General features: G+C 36.0%; 1 protein-coding gene across 4 annotated transcripts; it reads left to right on the forward strand.

The window, feature by feature from the left end:
- Positions 1-254: 254 nt before the first annotated feature.
- On the forward strand, positions 255-19,005 carry Ccnj (cyclin J). 4 transcript variants are annotated; one of them, XM_015494565.2, is made up of 6 exons: positions 255-387; positions 981-1,090; positions 8,405-8,615; positions 14,832-15,131; positions 15,218-15,377; positions 15,949-19,005. In XM_015494565.2, exons 2-6 carry the CDS (start codon positions 1,022-1,024, stop codon positions 16,358-16,360), a joined length of 1,152 nt encoding a protein of 383 aa, XP_015350051.1. In that variant the 5' UTR covers positions 255-387; positions 981-1,021; the 3' UTR covers positions 16,361-19,005. The 4 variants fall into 4 exon arrangements, with proteins under 4 accessions (XP_015350051.1, XP_015350053.1, XP_015350054.1 ...); XM_015494567.2 differs by having other exon boundaries at positions 15,251-15,377; XM_015494568.2 differs by having other exon boundaries at positions 15,254-15,377.
- Positions 19,006-26,503: the final 7,498 nt, after the last annotated feature.

Here is a 26,503-nt window from a genome sequence, read left to right on the forward strand (position 1 = left end):
TTACAGTTATCTTATATTAGACAAAGGTGCCAAAAACATACATTGGAGAAAAGATAGCTTCTTCAACAAATGGTGCTGGGAAAACCGGAAATCCATATTTGTCAACATGAAATTAAACCTGTATCTCTCACCATGCACAAAACTAAACTCAAAGTGGATTGAAGACTTAGGAATTAAACCAAAGACACTGGGTCTATTAGAAGAAAGTGTAGGCCCAAATCTCCATCATGCTGTATTAGGCTCCAACTTCCTTAATTGGCGGCGGGAGCGCCCCGGCGCTGGGCCCGAGCTGAGGCCGGAGCGTAGCTGCAGACTGTCTGCAGCATGAGCGGGGCCAGGGTCCCCCACATGCCGGCGGGGCTGGGGCTGTGAAGGCCGCGGTTCCGGGTAAGAGAGCCGCGGTGCGGCCGAGCAGGCCTGGGCTGGGCGCGGGCACCAGTCCCGGGGGCGAGGCGCGGATCCTGGCCGGCCCGGCCTTTTGTTCGCCATTCAGGGTCCGCGCGGTTCCTCAGATCCCGGGGAGGAGCGGGCGCCCGGCCTTCTGCGGCCGGCGGACGTTCGTTCCTGGCCTCTCGGAGGGAACTTTGCACCCTAGCGGGGCTGGGACTGGTGTCAGGTCTACCCGCTCCTCGGAGCGTTTCAACCCGGGACTCCTGGAGTCCGAAGGCGGGCCTCCCGCCCCGGCTCTTGCCCTGCTTGCGGCCAGGTCTGTGCGTTGGCAGCTCGGGGTCCGAGTTGATCTCCCTCTTTCCCTGAAACTAGTTGGGCAGTTCCCTAAATAAGGTAGCTCCTCCTGAGTGCACAGGACGGGCCTTAAGTGTGGGATCTGGGAACTGTTTGGGTGCGTCCCGGGCTCAGGACGAGTGAGGTGAAGACCAACAGCCGCACAGGGTAGCTGAGGTCACACCCCTCAGGGAGGGGGCGCGGAGGGTCGTGGGGGAAGTTGCTGGCAGTGACCGCGTCTGGGGCGTGTCTTCCAGACTGAAGTTGCCGCGTCTGGCTAGGCGCGCCGCCGAGTCTCATGGAGCTGGAGGGGCAGTGGTGGCGAGGACAACTGGCTGCTGATATTCACCAAGCGCTTCGGTACAAGGTAACACTGGTTCTCAACCTTGCCATTCGGGGTCTTGCGCCAGTTAAAATGAACCTCGAAGTTCCCAGAAAGTCCAGGTCTTCCAGGCCAGAAAACCCTAGTTCGCTTATTTGCTCAAGGTTAATTAACTTATTCGTTCCGTCCCTGGGCTATATCAGAATAACCTGCAACTTAAATGATGCGAGGGCTTAGGAAAGGAAAAGTGGATGTTCTTGTCTCCAGATGGACCATGAATTTGATCGTGTATTTCAGAATACATACACTCTGAGTTTTTATTGGGCAAAGCAGCCTTAATTGTTCTATAGTTGGTTCTGCATGCCGCTGTTGTAAGTCTCTTTTGTACATATCTAAATTTCCCATGCTTTCATCTAACTTGCTGTGAGACATTGGGCTAGTTAGTTTTCTGGTTCTCAGTTTGCCCACATGTAAAGTGAGGAATAATCATAATAGAATGTGGGGTGGAAGGTATAACTCAGTGGTAGAGCACTTGCCTAGCTTGAGCGAGGTCCTGGGTGATCCCCATCACAATAACAACAACAGTAGAACATACCTTATTAGGTGATTTTGAAATTTAAATGTATTGTATAGGGGCTTTAGTGCTTGGCATATAGTTAGCCCAAGTAAAAACTGTTATTATTACTTGCCTCTTAAGATTTGGGACTGTTCAAAAAAGCTTAGTATTAAAGGTAGAAAGACCTAATATACTTAACAGATATTGAAAAAATACACTTTTCTGGGCACAAAATCTGTGTATCACAGCTCTTAAATAACTTTACTGTGCATTTTACAAAACAGATTAATAGACAGCTCTGCCTTTCTGATAACCAGAAGGTATAACTTCTGATCCAAAATGATCTCTAGTTTAACTCACTTTCACGTTGGATAGAGAGAACCAAAGTGAGAAGCAAAACAGCCTGCTCTTTAATAAAGGGGATTCTGATCATTGGACTTGAGAGATTCTGGGATGATAACAAACTTTTATCTTAAGTCCCTGAAGACACTAAGTAGATTGGAAAAAAAAATCGAATTGACTTAAATTCTTAGAATTTTGTATGTTTTTAAAGCTCTAGGTTTCTAAATGCTGTTTACTACTTCTGACGTTCAGTCTTTTACCCTGAATACAACTCAGCCCCCTAAGAGAGCATTTTTACTGCATAAAAAAGTTCCAACTATGGGATGGTTCTCTGGAGGGTTAAGAAGAGTTGCAGGTTTTCTTCTTTGAAAATTGTCTGGATACGCTTTTAATTTTTTTTTCCTTTTGGCAGATGTCATCTTTTGGTTGGAAATGTGCTTTTCTAAGGGTTAGATTTTTAATCCCTCTTGTATGTGGTGAAATTAATCATTTGTAAATGATACTTATATATTTTAATTGACCAAAACTTTTAAGATTTTTCTTGGTGATCCCTCATGGTTTTCAATTCTTGTATTTTATGTGTAGATAATTTTAATCATGAGTGATTATCTGAGTTGGTTTTGTCAGTTGAATTTAGAAGTAGTTTTTTTTTTTTTTTTTAATCTGAGTTTGTTGAATGCTCTTGTGCATTAGTCTCTGAAGGAGCCAAAGAATAAGACAGCCCTGCACTCAAGTTGCTAATGAACTGTCATAGGACAAGATAGCACAGGGTCTGAAGGAATACCACTGAAGGTGTCTTGGGCCATCTGTGGCACACTATCCTGGGTTGAAGTCAAGGAAGTTAAAATGAATTTTTATTATAGAAAAGCAAGTAACGGGCTGGGGTTGTGGCTCAGTGGTAGAGTGCTTGCCTAGCATATGTGAGACACTGGGTTCAATTCTCAGCACTGCGTATAAATAAATGAATTTAAAAAAAAAAACAAGTTAAATTCAGGCTGTTAGTTGATGATTTACTTAGATAGTCATCTGCTTATTGTATTGAACATGCTGAGTACCATACCAGTTGGAACAGTAACTGAGAGACACAAACATCCCACCTTCATAGAATCCAATCTTTTTTCATAAGTCAGAACATCCAAATTTAGGTCTTTCTTTGGGGTGTTGCCATTGTATAATCTGGAAGATGTTCTGTGTTTAGACCCAAGGTTTGTAGAGAAATAATCAATGTGACCAGCATTATTTCTTCTAGGGAAGAGTGAAATACAGTGACTAGAAATCCTCTTCAACCCTAAATGCCAACTAGACAGTTTTTATAAAACACAATTTACCACTCAAAAAAACCTACAAATCAACATGTCTCCTCAGATGCTTATGTCTCCTTTTCTTCTCATCTTCTTGCTGCATTTAGTGTCATAGTTGTTTGGGAAAGAATTTTTAGAAGACTTAATGACAGTTCTCAAATTGTAGCTTTGTGAGAAACATTTAGAAAATATTTACCCCGTAGAATTGTAGTTAAAATTCTGAGTATTCTTTTAAGCCTGTATTTCCTTCCTGTGTGGGAAGGGAATGGCATTTGAGAAGCAAGAATAAGAGTGTTCAATTCTGAGGGATTGGGAATAGACAGCAGGGGAAACCTGTAAGTTGAGAAAAACATTGTCATTTTCTTATGTTTACGTAACTGCAGTACCTAGACAAGAACAGACTCTTGTTGGTTATGTGATAAGCACTTCTGCTTTACCATTTAAAAAAACTTAAAAGAGAATATATTGGACACGTTATTTAAAATTGTCTTGATGGCCCTTAGGTTTCCTTCCTTCCTCCTCCCTCTCTCCCTCAGTGCTAGGGATCCAACCCAAGTCCTTATGTGTGTTTGGCAGACACTCTGCCCCTGAGCTACATCCAGAGCCCCTCCTGACTTTTTTTTTTTTTTTAAGTTTGTAAGGTTAACATTGCTAATAATAAACCCCTCTAGCATTTTGAAGGTGTGTTTCCTAGTATGTCTTTTCCAGAAACCTACCCTGGCTTTATTTTTTCCCAGTTCCTCACTCCTTGAGCTGAGTTAGCCTTTCTCAGTGTACTCATAATACCTTGTGATTATAATATTGTGTTATAATGATCTCTGTATTTTGATTCACCTGCTAGAGAGAGGCTTGAGACTGTTTTTCCAGCTTTTCTCCTGGGGTTAGCACAGTGCCTGCTACAAGGGAGATGCTCAATATATGTCACATGATGGCAGCAAAGAAAGGTAAAGTTACAACTCATTTACACCATTCTAAAAATCTATAGAAATAGTGAAGGAGAAAGGAAGAATCCTAGGAGCTATATGAGAAACCAGCATGTTCCTTTTATTGAGAGAAAAATTATTTTCTCAGTAGTGTTTGTTTATGCTATTATTATTATTATTTCTATTATTATATATTTGTGTATGTGTGGTACTGGGATTGAACCCAGGGCATTTTACCACTGTGCTAAACCCCACAGTCCCTTTTTGATTTTTATTTTGAGATGGAATCTTGCAAAGTTTCTCAGTCTGGCCTTAAACTTGCAATCTTCCTGCCTTAGCCTCCTTCGTCATGGGATTATAGGTGTGTGCCATCACACCCAGCTTGTGTTGCCTTGATCCTCTTAAGGTTCTTTTTCCTTGAAGATACCTAGTAAATCAGTATATCTGAAAATATAATATTTTGTTGTTCCTACAGAGGTCATAACATATATTCATTATTCTGTACCTTCCTGCCATACCACCCTCAATTTATGAGGTTTTTCCACATCAACCTATCTAGGTCTATTGACCTTTATTTTAAATGCTACATTGCATCAACATCCCATAGTTTATTTAACTAGATCCCTATTAATAGACATCACACTTTTTTTAAAAAATTAAGCTTTATATTTTGAGATTATTGTAGAATCCTATGCAGTTATAGTACAGGGGGATCCCCTATTACCTTTAACTAGTTTCCTCCAGTGGTAACTTCTTGAAAAACTATAATCATCTATCACAACCAGGGTAATTACATTGACATAGCCAAGATGTAGAATATTTTCCATCATCACAAGGGTGTATCTTATGTTACCCTTTTATAAAAAGCATACCCTTCCCCTGCCATCTCATGTCCTCTTTTTAAAAAGAGTTTTTTAACAAAGAATTTTTTAACTTTATTTTATTTATGTATGTATGTATGTATGTATGTATTATGTGGTGTTGAGGCTCGAACCCAGTGCCTTACGTGTGCCAGGCAAGTGCTCTACTGCTGGCCCTAAACCCTAGCCCCTCATGCCCTCTCTTAACCCCTGACAACCACCAATCTGTTCTTTCTATAGTTTTGTCATTTCAAGAATGTTATATAAATAAGAGTTATAAAATATGTGACCTTTCAGGATTAACTTTTTAAACTCAGCATAATTTTCTGGAGATCCATTGTGGTTGTTGGGCATCAAGCTTTTTTTGCTATTACAAACAGCTGCAAAAGGATTCCTTTTTATATATAATATATTCCTGGGATTAGAGTTTTTAGGTTAAAAAGCATTTGTACTTTTTAAAAAATTATCTATTACAAATTACTCTCCAATAGTTGTCAATCTGATCAATAGTATGTGAGAGCTACTATTTCTCTCTCAATAGCATAAACAAAAATTGATAAAACCTGATCTAGAAAGTAAACAATTACATAATGCTTTAAATTTGAATAAGATCTGACATCTTTTTATATATTTTTGGTCCTGTTGTATTTTTCCTATGATCTTGGTTCATATGTTGTCTTTTTCTTACTGATTTACTTGTAAGAGTTCTCTAAACAGTAAGAAATTAGTTCTTCATCATATTTAACAGAAATATTTATTAAATATATCTATTCTCCCCTTATTTGAAATGCCATTATTTTCATATATCTTATCCTGTCCAAGAACATCTTTCCATGTAAGTCCTCCACACCTATCAATATTTTATCTTTTTAAAATTTTTTTCATATTACAGATTGAACCCATGGCTGTTTACCACTGAGCAACATCCCCAGTCCTTTTTATCTTTTGAGACAGGGTCTTGCTAAGTTGCCCAGGCTGGCCTTGAACTTGTGATCCTTGTGCCTCAGCCTTCTGAGTCACTGGAATTACAGATATGCGCCACCTCACCCAGCCAAATTTATCTTCATACAGTGTTGGCATATGTAAATCTATTCTTGGTCTTTATTTTTATAGATACTCATGTGAAATATTGTATTCGATTGTATAGAAAAACTGTTTTAATTTTATAATCAACCATCCTACTGAAATCTTACTGTTTCTCTTTATTTTTTCTGTGATTTTCTTGAGTTTTCTGGACACAAATTCTGCCATCTAAAAAATAATAATTTGTTTCATGAGAATAATTTATGATTCTTCCTTTCCAATAAGTATACCTTCACTTTTTTCTATCTGAATTGGTTAGGTAATGTTGCAATCATAGGCACTAGCCTGGTAATCCTTCTATTGTTTCACCTGCAAGTGAGATGCAGGCTCTTATATTCAATACCATTTTACCTCCATCCAATCCATTCCTTCATTAAAGATATGTATGAACATTTGTTCTGTTTTTCCCAGGGTCACTTTTATTTCAGATGCTGTTGTGGTATCTGTCAAGATGATTGTGCATATTTGTGTATGGATTTTTTTGTGAATTACAGTTCCTAATACCAAACAGTCCTTGTATTCATGAGAAGTATTACAGCTGATTATGATGATGCATTTTTGATACTAATCTAATCTTAGAAAATATTAGATTATATGTAACTTCCCTGTTTTCATGTAATGTAATGTACATGTAATAATTTGCCATGTTAACCATTTTTAAGTGACAGTTCAATAACATTAGGTACATTTACATTGTTTTGCTTCTGTCACCACTGTCCCCTCTAGAACTTTTTCATCTTCGTAAACTGAAACTCCATACTTAGTAATTTCCCAATCTTCCACCCTCACCCTTCTGCCCCTGGTTACCACTATTCTGCTTTGTCCCTACAAATTTGAATATTCTAAGTACTTCACATAAGTGGAACCGTAAAATAATTATTCTTTATAATCCAACAGCATACTGTCTTCTCTGTAGCATTTATCAGAATTTCCATTTTAATACTGAATAATGTTTCATTGTGAATGCCACATTTTATGTATCCATCAGTCAGGCATTTGGGTTGTTTGTTTTCATGTTTTGGTTATTATACATAATGGTGACATGAATGTGGGTGTACAAATATGTGTTCAAATCCCTTCTTGCTGTTCTTTTGGATATACCTAAAAGTGCAATTGATGGATCATTTGGTGATTATTTATTTAATTTTTTTGACGAACTGCCACCATTATCCATGATAATATGGATGTAAACTGTCCCATTTGACATCCTACTAGTTTTGTACAAGAGTCCCAGTTTCTCCACATCCTCGTTAACACTTAATTCTATTTTTCTTCCTTTTTTGAATAGTTTTGATTTGCATTTCCTTAGTGATTAATGATGCTGAGCATCATTTCATATGCTTCTTGGCCTTTTATTTATGTTCTTTGGAGAAATGTCTATGCAAGTCCTTTGCCCATTTTTAAAATGGGTTAGTTTTTTACTGTTGAATTGTAATAGTTCTTTGGCTATTAATCTTTTGTCAGATATATAATTTCTAAACATTTTCTCCTATTCTGTTGGTTGCCCTTTCACTCTGGGGACTGGACATTTTTCTTTTTGCCTGTGCTTTTGGTATCATATCCATGTTACTTCCTGCTATTGTAGTACCTATTAGTTAAGTGTTTTATACTTATCCATAAAATGAATTTGGAAATTTTCCACTTTTCTCTATGCTCCTGAAATATTTTACTAGTATATATTTTCCAATTTTTGAAAAACTAGTTGGTATAATATTTAAGATTAAAAACTGATGATGGGAAAAATTTAGGTATATAAAGGGCAAAAGAAAGATTAGGCAAAAGAAGATCATAAAACTGCTGAAAAGGACATGAGATTAGAAAATACTAAGGATGAGTACTGGTCTCTAGATCTCTGCAAGTATAACATAATATGCAGCATACCAGGAACATATCCACCTTCTTAAGAAAAGTTTTGAGATTCCTCAGGGGTGTGTGTGTGTGTGTGTGTGTGTGTGTGTGATGGTTAGATTTTTGGCAAGGACACATTTTTTTGAAAACACATGATAGTGAAAATACAATTCTCTTTTTAAAGATCTTTGTAGAATGTATCCATTCCATAAAGCAAGAAACACTTAAAATTGGTCACGTCAGAGGTCGTTAAGAATAAATAGAAAACTTTTATTTTAACCAGATTAATTTTTAAATGCCATTTATTATCCTCCCTTTTTTCATTTCTGTGTTCCTCTTAGGAAAAGTGTGTTTTGGACGTACTTGTAACACTAATATATTGGAAAGACTATGTGGGGGTATTTCTACAGATTATGTCAGACTAAGTGTTGTTCTTCTTGCTTTAGGAGCTGAAGTTGCCCTCCTACAAAGGCCAGTCCCCTCAACTAAGTCTCAGAAGGTATTTTGCTGATTTGATTGCCATTGTGAGCAATCGCTTCACACTCTGCCCTTCGGCCCGACATCTTGCTGTCTATTTGCTGGACCTGTTTATGGATCGCTATGACATCTCTATCCAGCAGCTGCATTTAGTTGCGCTTTCCTGTCTGCTTCTAGCAAGTAAGTAGGAATGTGATTTACATGACTGGAAATCTCCATTACTTATATGATAAAATAGACTTACATAGAACTCAAATCCTATTCATTAGTACTATCAGGAAGTTTATTATGAAAGTGCTTTTTTAGCAGAATGATTGTTAATCAGACATGAAAAAATCGTTCTGGAGTATTTGAAAAATATATGCCTAAGCCCAACATGTTGAAGATTCTGATATAAATGCAAATTCTAGACCACCACAGATCATACTATTGAGTCAGCATTTACCTAGTGGGAACTGGATAATTTTTAATTTTTAAAAAGTTCCAAAGATAATTCTGTTGTGCTTTTCCAATTGAGAATCATTATTTAAAATCAGTGATTCACAACCAGGAACAACTCTGACCCACAGGGGATGCTCATCAACATGTGAAAGCATTTAGTTATCACAACTTGTTGGGGGATGCTGCTAGCACTTAGTGCACAGAAACTTTGTATGCTGCTAAACATTCTGTAATGCACTGGACAGTTCCCCAGAATAAAGAATTCTTTGGCTCCAAACATTAATGGAGCTAAAGTTGAGATACTTGTAAAAGTACCATGCTCTTAGATTGTTAGAATGCTTTCTACTGACTATATAACAAATTGGCTTAGTGAACTGAACTTTTGTGTGCAGCTACTACAGATGGAAGAATCTTTCTTGTGCATCAGGCCAACTGATCTTTTTAACCCAATTTACAGAAGGTACCACTAGACCTTTTCCCACCTCTTTCTCTTAATATCTAATTGTAACTCATTTCATTGCTTGCTAGTACTCTCAGTGAAAAGAAAGGGCAAATAAAGGAATTGAGTTTTTTTCTTTTTTCAGTAATGAGAATGTCTTTATTGAAATCAAATTGATGTATACTTTTTATATTATCCATGTTACTATAATAGAAAGTTAAGCCCTGTAATATGTACATATATCATCAGTCTTCACCTCTAATCACCACTGAAGGGTTAAGATCCAGTATGGCTGCTGTCCACAAAACATTCCCCCTATGCCAGTGCCACCGAAGTTCTTTCTGAAACACCTTTGTGTTTTGGCTGCTAATAAACTTAAAACCAAATGTAGTCCCCTGTGGTTTGATTTCTGGTACTAATCTCTTCTCAGATTTTATTTTCCTATCTTTATTCTTCCTGTGATTTGATGACCTCATCTACTTATTTTGTCCCCTTGAATATCTTTTTTTTTTTTTTTTAATATTTATTTATTTTTTAGTTCTCGGTGGACACAACATCTTTGTTTGTATGTGGTGCTGAGGATCGAACCCGGGCCGCACGCATGCCAGGCGAGCGCGCTACCGTTTGAGCCACATCCCCAGCCCCCTTGAATATCTTTTTGTATGTTATTTCAGATCCCTTGTTAGGACAAGAATGAATGTAAAGCCATTGTCATGTAAAGCCATGACTTCCCACTATTTGTGGTTTAAGGTAGAAACTGCTTACTATAGCATTTAGAATCTTTCATCTGGATGTAGTCACCCAGTCTCCTTATTCAAATTTCTTCCCAGATACCTTGAGCCAGATTCTTAGCAGAATATTATCTACTTCCTGAATAACTGCATTTCCCCTTTAATCTGTCTTCCTCCTAAGACCCAGACACATCTCACATCTCTCCCCCACCCAGAAGCCAGAGAGGTACTCTTTGCACATTTATAATTAACCTTTAACTTTTTTTTTTAGTATTTATTTTTTAGTTGTATGTGGACAAATATCTTTATTTCATTTTTTTTAACCATACGATTTATTTTCATTTTTTTAGTCATACATGACATATAATACATACATGGAATGTATATACATAAATCATATTGTCTATTCTATTCTGCTGCCTTTCCTATCCCCCCTACTCCTCCCCTCCTCTCCCATCCTTTCTCTCTATCCAATCTATAAAGGTCTGAACCTTTAACTTTTAATTAAAGTTTCATGCCCATAAGTAATCACATGTACAGTGCTGTATATGTTTCATCACTGACTGTGAAGCCCTTTGGGGTTTAAAACTTGGGATCATTAATAAAAATTTTTTGCTTGCTGTAGCTGACACTGTCATTTTACCACTACAAAATCACAGTTGTTCTGCCTGTAGTTCTTAAAAGAATGGTGTAAGTCAAGTGGGAAGCTCATCTTTGTGGATTATGAAATTAATAAATGATGCATGGTCAGTTCATAGACTGACTTATGTGACTAAATTAATTTTCAGTGTCTGATATGTTTTAAATTTGTAGAATTCATTCTTAGTGATATATTCTCATACTATGCCTTCTTACATTTGATGTCAATGGCAGCTCTCCTGTTAGTTACCATAAACATTATTCAGATAACTGCTATCTTCCTCATAGAAGGACTGAACTCTAACTCTATTATGATCCTCCCGCAACTTTTCCCTGCTTTGGGGTGGGCATCCTGGAGTATGAAAGTACAGGATAGCTTATAACTGAAAGTACCAGGTAAAATTTATTTCAGTTATGGAATAGGTTGAAAGACAGCAGCTTATAAAATTCCAGGAGCTTAAGTTGCCAATTCCTTGTTGTATTCATCATTAGAGAAAGGAAGAAGGATCTACACATTATTTCTGATTGCCTTGTTTTAGAGCAGGGACTATAATGATGGATTTTTCTGGATTTGAATCACCCACAATATGAATTTCAACAACCTTGCATCCCAGGTTATTTCTCTATTAAGATGAAAATACAGACCCCTTGCCTTACAAAGTTTTGAGGATAAGGTGGGTTTTAACATAAGAAAATGCAACATAAAGGGTTTGACATTGTAATTATTCCCTAAGAGTCCTGGTTTATCCTAAAATAGACCCTGGTTTGTACAGAGAAATTCTCATATCCTGTTTTTATCACGTGTAGCATGGCTTCCGTTGGTGTCTGTGGCCAGCATGAAACATATGAAGAGCTTGGAATCAGTCTTGAATATGGGGTGTCTGATAATTTGCTTAAGGTCTTATGAAACTAACAAATGATCTTGGAATCAAGATGAAGTGAAAGTGAAATTATAGACTTTTAGTAATAACAATTGTAGCAAGTGCTTGTTTCTCCTTGACACCAGTAGTGGGTTAGCAAAGTTTTTTTTCTTTTTTATAACTTCCTCTTAGAGCAAAAATATTTCACAGTTGATCTGATTTGTATCTCAAATTTCTAATGAGCTTAGAATTTTTTTCTATGAATTTTTTGTTCTTCATCAATTTTTCTATTAGATTGATGGCCTTACAAATTTGTGAGTATTCTTAGTATGTATTAAGGATGACTTTCCTACTAAGTAATTAAAAAAATAGAAAGTGGTTTGGCAGAGCTCAGAACTTCCCCAGATCCATTCCCAATTCGGTGTACAACTCTTCTCTACCACATATCTGTCATTCACTGCTGGCTTTGAAAATGTTGCTTTCCATGACTGACTTGCACATTTCCTCTAAAGGAAAGACAACTTGGTGTTTTGTTTTCTGTGGCCTCTTAATTCTTTATTTTCTGGGAAACTGATATGAATTTCCTGTGCCCTTATATCCTGTTTGGGGCCTTTATCAATATAATCACATGGCTTCTGGTATTTCCTTTCAATTGAAGAAACTGATCTTTTTACTGTGTGTGTGTGTAGCATTATGGATAGGTAAATAGATTTAAAGTACACACACATAGCATCAGCATAATAAAAACTATAGATATGAAAGCAGTTACTCATTGATGTTATCACACTCTTTGAATTTAGTGTCCACAAAGCTGAGCACTTATATCACTATACATAATTAAAAAGTTCCAAAACTCCTTAACCTGAATTAGAATTCTAAATGTGGCTATATATGCAATATGCAAGTTATTTTTAACTTTGCAAATCAGTATACAAAGTCTTTTACATTTATAATCATTGAATACTTACTCTATACATGTAAATATAGAAATCTGTCATTCTAGTAGTTCTCCCTATAAAATCTGGTACAGTACTTTGGTTCAGATTTGGGAATTCAAACATAAATCTTCCTTTTGGCTTCCTTTTTTTGTTTAAATCAGTTTATTTGACCTTAAATGAATTGGCCAACCTCACTACCTGGTTTCTTGAGATGTGAAATCGATCTTATGCAATTTTATTTCTTTATTTATTTGGCTTGCTTTGCTTTGCTTTGCTAGGGACCAAACCCAGGGCTTATGGTAGGCAAACACTTTACCACTGATCTACACTCCCAGCTGCAATTTTATTTTTGCTGTTGTAAGTTTCAAAGAGATAATATGAAACATCCTTGATCTGTGAATTATGGTATATTAATTTCTTCAAAGGAACTCCAAACATGATATAAATAAACTCATTAATTTTTTACAATGTTCCTTTGAAGTATACTGCCAGTGTGGCTGCTGCTACACAAATGGCAGGGTGCTTTGAAAGCTTTAATGATTCATCCTGAGGGCTTGAATCAAATTCCTAGGTCATTCGTCTTCTGAAGAATTTCACTTTAAAAACACTGAGAACAGTCTGTCTTCTTCCTTCACTTTATTGAGTGGGTGGTGGATAACTATATTAAAAAAACACTAAGATGTTTTCAATTATACAAAGTGTATACTAAACTTGCAGAAGTCTTCTTTATGTGATTTGAACTAGAAAGAGCTATCTAGATTTTAAAGTCTGAATTATGTAAGTTATAGATCAACTCCTATCTTCAGCTTTATTTAGTTAAAGAGCAATTTAACTTTCTTGAGCAGGAAGAGATAACATCTCTCCTCCTTTGGGCTTGGGTTTTTCTCAAGATGGGCACTTAGAATCTCCTGGCATCAGAGGCAGAACTTAACCCCAGTTCTGCTGCCTAAGCAAAGATCAAAGGCATGTAGCAGCAGTTTTTCCTCAGCACTGAATAGGTCATCATGAGTGAATTTTTGCTGGCTACCATACAGGTGCCTATACTTTGAGCATCTGCACTGAGTGGTCCCTACCATTTGTTGTTGCAGCTTTAATGTGTGGTACAAACCTATCCCTCTAGAAGAGAAAGTTGACAAGGAAACTTCTAGTTTCTCTCACTTTGGCAATTTTTCTGGCTCTTCTCCAAAAGTGTTTTTAAATGCATAAAATAAAATTATAAGATTTCCAAGGAAACCACATATATTGAAATTGTTATCAAAATATTGAAATGTCAAAATATTTTTTAAACATTAATGTAAAATAGAACATAATAATGGGAGTTAGAAGGCTTTAGTTATTTCTGTTTTATGAACTACCAAGGAATAAGACCCAAAGAGACTTGAAAACAACGCTGGTTCTATTGCTGCATCTGAAAAATCTTAATAGTAAGTGATAGTTCATGACTATTCTCCAGCCATAAGTTCTAGAAATACCTAAAATGCATGCTTTATGTATAGGAAAATGCTTATTTGGAAATAGTGTGAGGTGATACATACAGATAATAATTAGTAGAAATGTGTTTCTTGGGCTGGAGATGGAATCTTATTCCTCAGTTGTTCATTGTGGAAACCTTATAGATGAATATTTCCTGAAAAATTAATGCCTTTGAAGAATGAAATCCAACTATCATGTTGTCTTCTATTCTGCTTTGAGTAAGGGGATTTGAAAGAGGATAGAAAATATCTTCTCCTTTCCCCCTCCTTTTAAAATAGACTTAGCTAGATTTTTGCCTAGAATTCAGAAGAGGATAGATTTTTTTTTTTTTTTTTTTGGTGGAATGATAATGCTTGCTAGACATTCACCCAGCTCTACCTCCCCATCTCTTATTTCTTTCTGGAATTGAGATTATGCTGAAAATATGCCAAAATGAGACACTTGAGCTTAAAAAGCTCTGACATTAAGTCCTTTAAACTCTACTCTGCTTCTACCTTAAAATAATTTTCTTTCACCAACCATCACCTGCCCACAAGAAGGAACCTTTCTGAAAAGAATCAGCTTGTGAGATTTGAGTTATTTTTCTCATTGGCATATATAACTATTTTCTTTTTACAAGGTAGGATACAAATGAAAGTATTCCATGCATATTTTTTTGGAGGATAGGGAAAATGGGAGATGGTGTTACTGGGAAGGAAAGTACGTATGCAAATACAGAACCAAAGTATTCTGGCACAGTCCTATCTCAGTAAGGAAGAGAAAAGAATGTCTTTGGTCTAAATCTTGATGGTAAGTCAGAAAATCCATTTAACTGAATAGACATATAATGATCTCTTACCTAATACTTTTCCCAACCTTTCCCCTTTTCTTAAAAGGTAAATTTGAAGAAAAAGAAGATAGTGTGCCTAAGCTGGAGCAGCTCAACAGTCTGGGTTGTATGACTAATATGAATCTAGTATTAACAAAACAAAATTTGCTACATATGGAACTATTATTATTAGAAACCTTTCAGTGGAACCTCTGCCTTCCAACAGCTGCCCACTTTATCGAGTATTATCTCTCAGAAGCAGTACATGAAACAGATCTTCATGATGGCTGGCCAATGATTTGCTTGGAAAAAACTAAACTCTACATGGCCAAATATGCAGATTACTTCCTGGAAGTATCTCTGCAAGGTGAGTTGTTGTGGCTGCCAGTAAGTAACTTGTGTGCTTGTAACTTGGTATTCTGTTGCTTAAGTTCATTTTTGGTGTCTCCACAGATTATGCCTTTCTAAATTATGCACCTTCTTTAGTAGCTGCTGCATGTGTGGCTTCTTCGAGGATTATACTTCGTCTTTCTCCAACGTGGCCTACAAGACTGCATCGTCTTACTGCTTACTCCTGGGATTTCTTAGTGCAGTGTATTGAACGACTGTTGATGTAAGCCTTTTTAGTCTTGTGTTCATAGTTTCTCATTAACGTTTTTATTCATGTGTAAGGTACCCCCCAAAAAAGTTCTCAAAGGCACAGAGCTCTTAGGAGACTTGCTCTTGACAGCTGCTTGCTGCCATGAGAACAAGCCACTGTATGAGCAGGACTCTGTAGAAGGGGAGCTCCTTTTGGCTTCTAGTAAGTTAGAAGTTACCCTTGCTACTGTGGTTCTAGGTACATGATAGGGAAAGGAGCTGCTCTTGAATGTCTATAGGCCATAACTTTGAGATCAGTCCAAGTAAATCTTACCCCATTCTTATTTCCACTTCAAATTTTGGGGCTCACCAGAGTGTTACTAAAGTCACAGTCAAAATTAAGTGCTTATTTTGGACACAACTCCCAAGTTGGAAATAGCCTTAGGAGGGTACAGGGAAGATCTTGCTGCTGGGAATTATGGTGCAATGACTGCTGCCTGTGTAGTGGTGGCATTTGATGGAGTGAGCTGTTGAGGAGGTGGAGGTGGGAGTTCCCTGCAGATTCTTCTCAAGTAATATTGTTTCCTTTTTCCTCCATGTTTTAGTGCTCATGATAATGATGTAAAAGAAGCAAACAAACAGAGAGGACAGGCAGGCCCTCAGTCAGCACAACTAGGTGTGTTCCAGACAGCCTCCCAGCCCTCACGGCCGGTCCATTTTCAGCAACCTCAGTATCTCCCTCAGACTCAGCAGACCTCACTGCAATATCGCCATCCTGTATCAGAACAACCAAGCTGTCAGCAGATTGTATCTACCACACACACCTCGTCTTACACACTACAGACATGTCCTGGTGGCTTCCAAACCAGTGTTCAGGGCCTTGGGCACATACAGACTGGTGTTGGGATGTCCCTAGCAATACCAGTAGAAGTTAAACCCTGTCTGAGTGTTTCTTATAACCGGAGTTACCAGATAAATGAACATTATCCTTGTATTACCCCGTGCTTTGAAAGGTGATTATGTGCAAAGGCAGTAACCAACCCAGACTGTCTTGTGACTTGAAGCTCTGGTACAAACTTTGTAAACTTCTCTTCAGAAGGAAAGGATCTACCAGAAGACTGAATATCCCTTTCAGTGCACCATTAATATCTAGGAGGACTAAGCAAACACTTAATAGTGTGTGTCAAATCCTGTTACAAAATCCTGTGTGACAGATATGTTCAGGCCTGGCTGATGGTCCAAATATTTCAAATATTATCAATACAACAACAAATTTGGACAGACTCCAATTTGCCATTTTGAGGTTTGACCTGTGGTAGGCTCTGGGCCTTATGTTGGCTTATATGTCAAAGACTAATGATTATCTGTGGACTTGCCAAACCGTCTTCTATGAAGGAAAGTTACAGTATTAATTTTTGAAGAGATCTTTTGTTTATTCTGCAGTTTTTGAGTTGTTTTGTTTTGTTCTGTTCTGTTTTTTTACCTACAGATTAATTTCTGACTAAGGTTAAACTCATGAATTGATATGCTATACCAATCTGTGCAGTAAAAATTTTTTTCAGATGATTCTGTATAACTTCCTATCATAAATAATATAGGTATCTGAATTTATATACTAAATTTAGGGGTGGAGTAGATCCCATGTCTTAAAATCATGGTCATAACTTTTGTTTGCTTGCTTGTTTGTTTTTTCCCCTAAGTGATCAGCCTCAACTCTTTAGAATTAAAACACATTAACTCAGGGAATTTGTACTACTTGGAAACATTTAACTGTAATGCAACATGCTTTGGGAATGTTATAGTATGAACTACCTTTATAACATAGGTTAAATACTCCTATGCTAAAATGTGTTTTCCAATGAGAACTTAATATTGTAGCACAGAATGAATGAAGTGGTGGTTCCTATGATTCATAATATGTATACAGGTTTTGCATTTCTCAGTGCAATCAATGATTTATATTCAGATTTGAGAATACTCTTAAGAAAAAGGTTTTTTTCAAAGGAAGACATAACTGTAAAATATCAGTACTAGAATAAAGTCACGTAGATTTATTTTGGAGAGGGGAGTGGCCAGGGTAGTACTCAGGTTGTGCTAGTGCAGCACTTTGTTATGTGGAAGACAGGTTTTATAAGCAACCATGGAATCCAGCTAGTTAGTCTAAACAGGCAAGAGTACTGATTTCTAAATTTCAGTAGCTGCTTTCATTAGGTTGGGCCCACAACTGCCCTGGCATATTTCACTGTACTCATGATGAGTGAAAACACAATAATAGTCATGTTAGCAAGGGCAACTTGGGAGAAATGTTTTGGGGGAATAAACTTAAAAAGTAAAAAATAATAATAATGAATAAACTGTATACATTACTCTCTTGTTAGTGGGAGAAGAGAGATTTGGTGGAGGGATGCTTTCTGGTTTAAAAATTATTAAGGTGTGTCTATTTGTGTTTTTTTAAGGATAGCACTTGAATAGAGGGGCATCTGCATGGCAGATATGCAACTGCCACAATGTGCATTGAAGACAAACATAATGATGTTGTGGGTATGCAGCAGGAGTCTCAGTAATCAAGCCAATGGCCTTTGTGAGGAAGGGAAGGGGCTCAACACAGCAAAGGACTGATCCAAATGGCTCCAGTGGTTGAGTGTGGGTGGGTGGCTTCTGCCAGCATGAATTCTTAGAGAAATGTCCTTTCCTTAAAAGAAAAATAACTTTTATATAATTTAGATACAGAGGGCATGATGTGCATTTATTAGTCTGGTAAATTTAAAAAACCACTCAGGTAAGAACACTCGCTCATGGCAGTTTTCAAGTGTGGAAATTGCTTTCTGAAAGTATCATCATTTTTCCTCTAAAAAGGCTGCTAATTGGAGCAGGTTTAGTAGTTCTTACCGTAAGAAAACTTGAATCATTGGGGGGAAAATATGTTCAAAAGATAGTATATCTTTCACATTCACAAACTCAGCAACCTGGAGTCCAATTTTCAGTATTTTAACTACCTCAGTAATGCTATGAATGTAAGATATTGGGATAGAGATCCTAACTTGAAACAACAACCAGTGCCTGTGGTGATTTAATGTCTTGTCAAATGCTTTTATTGATTGGTTTGTATGTCATTCTTGTTATAGAAGAATATGCCTTTTTTAAAAGCTTATTAACACTTTTCCCAATTTATATTTAAAAAAGCTAAAGAACACTGGATTAATTGGGGAGGGGTAGAATAAAATAATTGATTACTATTGCTGCATACCCAGGGTGGGGTGGGATGGTTGGAGAACCAGAAGTGTTTTTAAAACATTAGGTTTCAATATAAATACAACTCACAACTGTTAGCTTTGGGAGGGGGTTGGGTGGGGGAGTTGTGTGGGTTTTGTTTTGTTTAATTTATTGATTAGTCTTTAAAGCTGTTTGTTATTTTGTTTTTTTGTTTTTGTTTTTTGAGATTACTGGACCATCATTAATGTGTACTGTGAAGAGATTAATATGTATCAAGGGCTTTACCAAAGTCCACTAAATAAACACTACTCAAGTACAGACTGCAAACCAAAATGTATCTGTGTTATGATATTAATTGCAAATAGCGAGCATGGTGCTAAAGTCTACACCAGTGGAATTAGATGAGTGCTATGCACTTAATTTTAAAATAAAACTAGTTTTCATTAAAATGGTCTTGGTGTTTTTGTTTTAAATACAGACTAGTAATTTACAGTTTCATTGAGCCATGTCTTTGTACAAGTCAGACTTAGAATCACGATTTACTAAGTCATCCAGATGTAGGATATAGCCACAGTGGTGGGAAAAATTGACCCATCATGTATTCCATCCTGAGCATTTTATTTGACACCACTGTTGCCTTTTAATCTTAAAATTAGTACTGCAGATTCTAATTTGTTACAGAATGATACAAGTTTCAGAATACTCTTAAGAAAAGTACGGACCCAAATGATCAAGGATGTGAGAGGCAACAGAATTAACTAAGTAGTGGTCTGTTTATCTGGGTGTAAATATTTTCTACTTAATCTAACTTAAACCTTAGTAGATGTAAATTATTTTTAAAGAGTAAAATCTAACAGGTTTGTACAAATGGATTAGGGATTTATACCCCTAAACATTTTTAAAATAAGTCCTGTAAGAATTTTCACTTACTCTGGCATAATGCCAGGGTTTAACAATAGCTCTTGAGAGTTAATATGCAATGTTCTTTAGGGCTGAATTTTAAGAGAGAGAGAAAAAAAGCAACAACCATTCAAAACCAGGACAAGAAACTTTGCATTGAGGTGATTCTGTACCCTACACGAAAAGGTGATAACTGCCTCTCAAGCACAATATGAGACTTGTCCTCTCCAGCTCTAAGCAGCTTACATCTAGGTTAATAAATATGACAGGCACACTGTAAGCAATTAGAATGGTGTCTGGAACTCGGTTTAATGTTTGGTTTAGGGATCACTCAGTATCCATTTTTAAATCCCTTAGATTAAAAAAAAATTTATACTCATCAACAGCATAAAGATCAGGCTCAAACTGTATAGAAAGGACATCTGCTACCTGATGCCTGCCCCCACTACCACTTTTCTTCATATTTACTCCCCAAACACTGCCTACTAGGGAAGCATTACCATCCTGAATTGAAGAATCTGGAGTCCATGAGACCTTGCCATAGTATTTAGTTTATATATAAAAGTCCATATAATTTTATCAGTTATTCAAAGGGATCAGTGATTAAAAATAGTAGCCACTGTCTTATCTGTTTACTTGCTAGTTTTCTCCTAATTTAAAATGTTCTCTTTTTTTAAAAAAGGCTTTTAGAATACATTTAGATTTATAGAATTATTACTAAAATAGTAGAGAGTTCTCATGTATCCCAATCCAGTTTTCCCCTTATTTTCGTCTGACATTGGTGTAGCCCATTTGTCACAATGAAAAAAATAGGTTATTGTTAACTAAAGTCCAGAATTTATTCAAATTTCCTTAGTTTTCCTCTAATGTCCTTTTCTGTCCCAAGTTCCTATTGGGGATATCCCGTGACTTTTACTTGTTAGGTCTTAGGTAACTTGGTTGTGCTAGCCAGACTTTCCTTGTTGATGATGATCTTGATAGTTTGGAGATCATTTATCAGGTATTTCATAGAATGAATATTTGTCTTTTGAGAGGTGGGCTTTAGTCTTACTCATCTTGTGCCCTTTGTGTGATAGAGAGCCTGGCAAAAGGCTCATGGGACTTTAGGTAACTCAAACACCACAGTGGGCAGGAAACAAATGCTGTCTTGGAAAGGTATAGTTCCATCGGATTTGGTAGTGATTAGATGGTATCCAGATAATCCTATGAACTGAATTGAATAAATCAAGTGTGTCTAAAAGCTGGTGATACATAGAAATGGTGATACATAGAAACATAGAAATGATGTTTCATGAGAAACAACTGAAGGAACTGGTGAGTTTTTCCACTGAGGGGAAGATGAAACACCTGTCTTCCCACTTACAGGTAAGATGTCGTATAACTTGAAAGGGCTGAGTTAAAATAGTGGTCAAGGGGCTGGGGATGTGGCTCAAGCGATAGCACACTCACCTGTCATGCGGGCGGCCTGGGTTCGATCCTCAGCACCACATACAAAGAAAGATGTTGTGTCCGCCGAAAACTAAAAAATAAATATTAAAAATTTCTCTCTCTCTCTCTCAAAAAAAAAATAGTAGTCAAAAGTTTCTCACATTTTGGTGAAAAATAAGCCAGAATATTACAAATGAGTGCCTGGGTTCCTTCTTAGTCACCAAAGGTCCTTGACTTAGACCAGAAACAGGATGAAAGTAATTCTCAAACCTGGATATAAAAGAGACTGGATGACTTCTAAGTTATTTGCCAATTCTCAGGAGTTTCTTGGGCTCTCAAACATTTCTAAAGGCTTTATGGATAGGAACTTAGGCTGGGTGTACAAGGAAGAGAAAAGCCTCAACTACCCAGGGCAGCTACAGGAGAAGGCATCACCCTAGTGATGTCCATGAAGCAGCTCCCACTAGCCTGGCTAAAGCTCGTCCATCCTCCTATACTCCACCCAACTGTTGGACAGTAAGGACAGACTCGCTGAGAAAATGTGGAGGAAACAAGGTGGCATGGGGCTGGTTTATGGAGTATTTTTTGTTTGTTGCAGTAGTGGGATTGAACCCAGAGGCACTCTACCATTGGGTTACTTTCCTTGTTCTTTTTATTTTATTTATTTTTTGGATACAGGGTCTTGCTAAATTGCCCAAGTTCTCCTCGAACCTATGATCCTCTCAGCTTCCCAAGACACTGGGATATGGATGTGTGCCACCATGCCCACCTGGGTTACAGAGTTTCAAAAGCCAGAAGAGAAAGATTTTGTGAGGATCAAAGAAACTTCTGAGGATCTGCAGTGCGATTCGGCTGATTTTAGGACGAATGCTGTATATGTATTGTAGTTTTGTGAGAGGAGATAAGAGTCAGGAAGCCTTTTAAAATAATGACAAATCAAGTAATGAAAGTGTATGGATATTTAATAGTACAAGGGTAAACACTAAGGAAGATGACAGAAGTAATAAAATTGGGTAATGGAATTACAGAAAAGAAATAAGGAAGTACACTGTTCTAGCATTACTTGTAAAAGTGAATTACAGATATGAAGGTAGTAGCTAAATAACTAGAAAACAGGATTTTTTTGTACAATCAGGATATTACAGAGGTATAACTATGAAAACAAAAATACAAGTCTTCCTCATTAAAAGAAAAACAATATAAACTTATCCATATAGTAATATTTTTAAAGATATAAATACTGAAAGTTAACAAAATGGGACAAAACTAACAAATCAATGAGCTAAACTTAACTATTAAGAAAAAATTTCAGACTGAGTCATAAACTAACTTAACTAATTAAAAAAAATTCAGACTGAATCATAAAGCAAAGCTCAAATCTATGTATGACTTTGATCTAAAATATAAGTGATTTAGAAAGGTTGAAAATCAAAGGATGAGTAAAATACCAGAAAAATTCAAACAAAGAAAGGATCAAGATCTTAACAGACAAGGCTGAATCCATGCCAAAAAACATTAAATCAGACCAAAACAAAGCACTCCTAAATGGGTACAACTCATAGTAAGAATGAGCAGTTATAAATAGCTGTGGGTCAAATAACTTAGCAATTTTAAGCAAAATCTACAGGGAGTATAAGAAAAAAGAAAAAATAGTAGGAAAACTAATTCATCTCAGTCTGTGACAGATCAGTAATTAAGGTTAGGATATAAAAATCTTAATATTGTTCTTCTGGTAGGTCAAATTGATAGCTGTTGAGAAAGTCTAAAAAGGGAAGTGGTGCAGACTGGGCATAACAAAGAAGAAAAACAAAGGACATCAGACATACAGACAGCCTGTCACTATATCAAGAACAAAAGGAAATTACTTTCCTTGTTGATCCACTTAGATGTCTAGGATCAGAGTGCCCTGACTGGCCTCTTTGTTAGCTGCCAACTAATCTGCACAGCTCACTCAAAAAGAAAAGAAAAAAAAAATTCATGGTTTCCAAACTGCAACTTCTGCCTTTGTTCAATGAAAGCAAACACGGTTTCCACTGTATGTAAGTAAGCAATGCACCATTAATTGACTTATATTTCTTCAAGTTTTCTTTGATAATATCAAACTCCAGTATGAACTTTCAAAAAAAATTGACCATGCCTTAATTCAGAAAGAAAAACTAATCAAGTCTAAAATGCAGAAGCAATGAAGAAAACACTCTCATGAAAATGTGACTAAAATATTTAGTAGGACCAAAAGAAATAAGGAATTCATTTGAGTCAGATAAGAAATCTGAAATTTTAGAATATCTAGAAAATTTCCATAAAGAAAATTCTACATATCACATCATGAGCTCTGGGATAAAGATAAAACCATGCTCACAAGAAAATTAACATCAAACTGAAAAAGTTTAAGAAAGAACATCTAAAAAAAACTGAAGGTAAGAAATAAGACAAAGGTGGGCTGAGGATGTGGCTCAAGCGGTAGCGCACTCGTCTGGCATGCGTGCGGCCGGGGTTGGATCCTCAGCACCACATACAAACAAAAGACATTGTGTCCGCCAAAAAGCTAAAAAATAAACATTAAAAAAATTCATTCTCTCTCTCTCTCTCTTAAAAAAAAAAAGAAAAGAAAAGAAATAAGACAAAGGTAAAAATTAATGATTTACAAAAAAAAAAAAACTAAGACATCCATATATAAACATGCAATGAAAAAAATAATGTTTAAAAATTGGAAAAAGAGAAGGTAAAATTACCATTATTTATAGATTACTGAATACCTGGAAACTGCAAGATAATAAACTGAAAAACTATTACAGACACTAAACAAATTCAGTAAATTGGGAACATAATTAAAATATCTTTCCTATATACACAAACAGCCAGTTAGGCTTAATGCAAAATATTCTCAGTTATAACGGCCACCAAAATTAATATTAATAAGGCCTAACAATATAAGAAATGTGCAAGATCTACAAAAGAATAATTGAACAAGGCACACCATAGTCTTTCACATCAAGATGTCAATTCTTAATCTATAATCTCACAAGCTGCTTTTTAAAAATAATCTAAACATGCAGAATAACCAAGAAAATTCTAAAAAATAATATGAATGGTCACAAGCCTTACATGAAACTTCAATAAATAAAACACGATGGACTGGCAAATAAGTTGACAGAAACTAAAACAATAGAAGTTCTGGAAATACATATGGAAATATATATAAAACATTATTTGGTAAAGGTGGCATCTTAAAATTAGTGGAAAAAATATTGATTATTCAATAAATTCTGTTGGATTAACCAGATAGCCACTTCAAAAAAAAAAAAAACAACTATCCATACCTCAAATTTTAAAATTCTGATTTAAGCCATACAAGAATTATTTTGTAATCTCAAAGAGGGAGTAAACTTTCTAAACATGTAAAAGAATTCTAAATGCACTAAAATTGAACTATATAAAAGTTTATAAAATTTCTGCATGTCAAGAGACAAATAACATGAGTATTTACAAATAATCTCCAAAGTAATACTTTTCTTAACATGTAAAGAGCGAGCTATATGAACAGTTCTCAGAAAAAGATAAATATGGATGTCTCTGAAGAAAAGACAATGAACCTTATTTTTACAATTGACTTAATAGTGTTGGTGAAGGTATAGGCAATATCGTATGTTATTTATGGAGTGTCTGAGAGATCAAATTCTATAAAGGACAATTTGGCAATATGTATCAAAATTACAAAGGCAAAAATCTTCTGACCCAGAAATTCTGCTTCTAGGAATTTAATTTACAGAATTACATACATGTGAAATGATATAGGTACAAATTATTTATTTTACCATTATTGATAAGAGCAAAAGATTAGAAACAACTTAAATTCTCATCATTAGGGGACTTTGTTTTACTATTACAATGGCATTAAAAGAACAGAGTATTTCTCTATACACACTGAAATGCCTGATCTCCAAGATATATCACAGTATAGAGTACACTCCCATTACACCAGTGCTTACAGGACCACATAAGGTATCTTGTTTATTCATGTTCACTGCTTTTTTCTGATGGCCAATGTAGAACCTTTAGAAAATGAAAAATATAAAGCAAAAGGACATAACTAATAAATTTGGTTTTGATATCTTCCCTGTACATACTTTTTAATGACTTGCATGTAGAATATATAACTTTATATTCTACTTTTTGTACTTCACAATTTATCAGCAACAATTTTTCATAAAATTAAAATATATCCAAGGGGCTGGGGATGTGGCTCAAGTGGTAGTGCGCTCGCCTAGCATGCGTGAGGCACTGGGTTCGATTCTCAGCACCACGTAAAAATAAAATAAAGATATTGCGTCCACCTAAAACTAAAAGTAAATATTTAAAAATATATATATATATCCAAGTCACACTTTTAAAGGTTGTTCCTACTATATATATATATATACTATATATATATATATATATATATATATATATATAAAATATAATTTAACCATCTCTAATGTTTTAAAATAATTAAAAATGCTAAAATGAATATGTATTTTATCAAATTTCTCTACTAATGTGTGTTAACCTTAAACTATTTCATCTTCAAAACTTTAACAAGTATGCTAGTCAGCTTTTCTTTGCTGTGACCATAATACCTGAGAAGAACAGCTTGCAGGAGGAAAAAGTTTATTTGGGGTTCACAATTTCAGAGATTCAGTCCATGTTGGCCAGCTCCATTGCTCTTGACCTGAGGTGAGGTAGAACATTATGGCAAAAAGGCATGGTGGAAGAAAGCTGTTCTGCCCCTGGCAGCACAGAAGCAGAGAGGAAGAAGAAAGGAGACCCACAGGGAGGAGCTCTCAGGAGGACAAGATATAATCCCCGAGGGCACACCACCAGCGACTTACTACTCCCTCCAGCCAAGTTCTACCTGCATACAATTTATACTCAGTACAGTAGTCCTTTCAAATTATTAATCCATCAAATGAATTAATCCACTGATTAGATTACAGGAAAATATCCCAGTTTTATTTTTTATTAGTAAGTCTGAAATTCCAAGTGTAGTTGAACATCTTTGAATGAGCCTATCAATTACTTATAATTATCCATGAAATATTTGTTCATTCCTTTATCAGTTTTTCTCTTTGGTTAATTCTAACCTTTATTTTAAAAAGCATTCTAGCCAGACACAAAGGCGCAGGTCTGTTATCCCACTTACTTAGGAGGCTGAGGCAGGAGGATCTCAAGTTCAAGAATAGCTTATGCAACTTAGAGATCCTATCTCAAAAGAAAAGATAAAATGGGTTGTGGATGTAGCTCAGCAGTATAATGCCCCCAAGTTCAATCCCCAATACCAAATATAAATAGCATTCTACATAGTCAAAAATTATCTGTTTACCAGTTATAAATTTTTTACCAGTTATTTTCTTTGAATCTTGCTTATATTATTGGGAACATTCCCATTTAAGATCAAGATGTATCTTTCAATGTATTGAAATATTTTTGGATGATAGTATAATTTTAAAGTTTTTTCATATAGTTCTTACTCATTTCTTAAATTTACTTCTGACTATATTACTCTTTTCAAAAATTATTATTATCATAATTGTGAATGGAATTTATTCTTCTACTAAATTTTTAACTGATTATTGTCTG

Source organism: Marmota marmota, unplaced genomic scaffold, assembly GCF_001458135.2.
Source record: "Marmota marmota marmota unplaced genomic scaffold, marMar, whole genome shotgun sequence".
Classification (NCBI taxonomy): domain Eukaryota; kingdom Metazoa; phylum Chordata; class Mammalia; order Rodentia; family Sciuridae; genus Marmota; species Marmota marmota.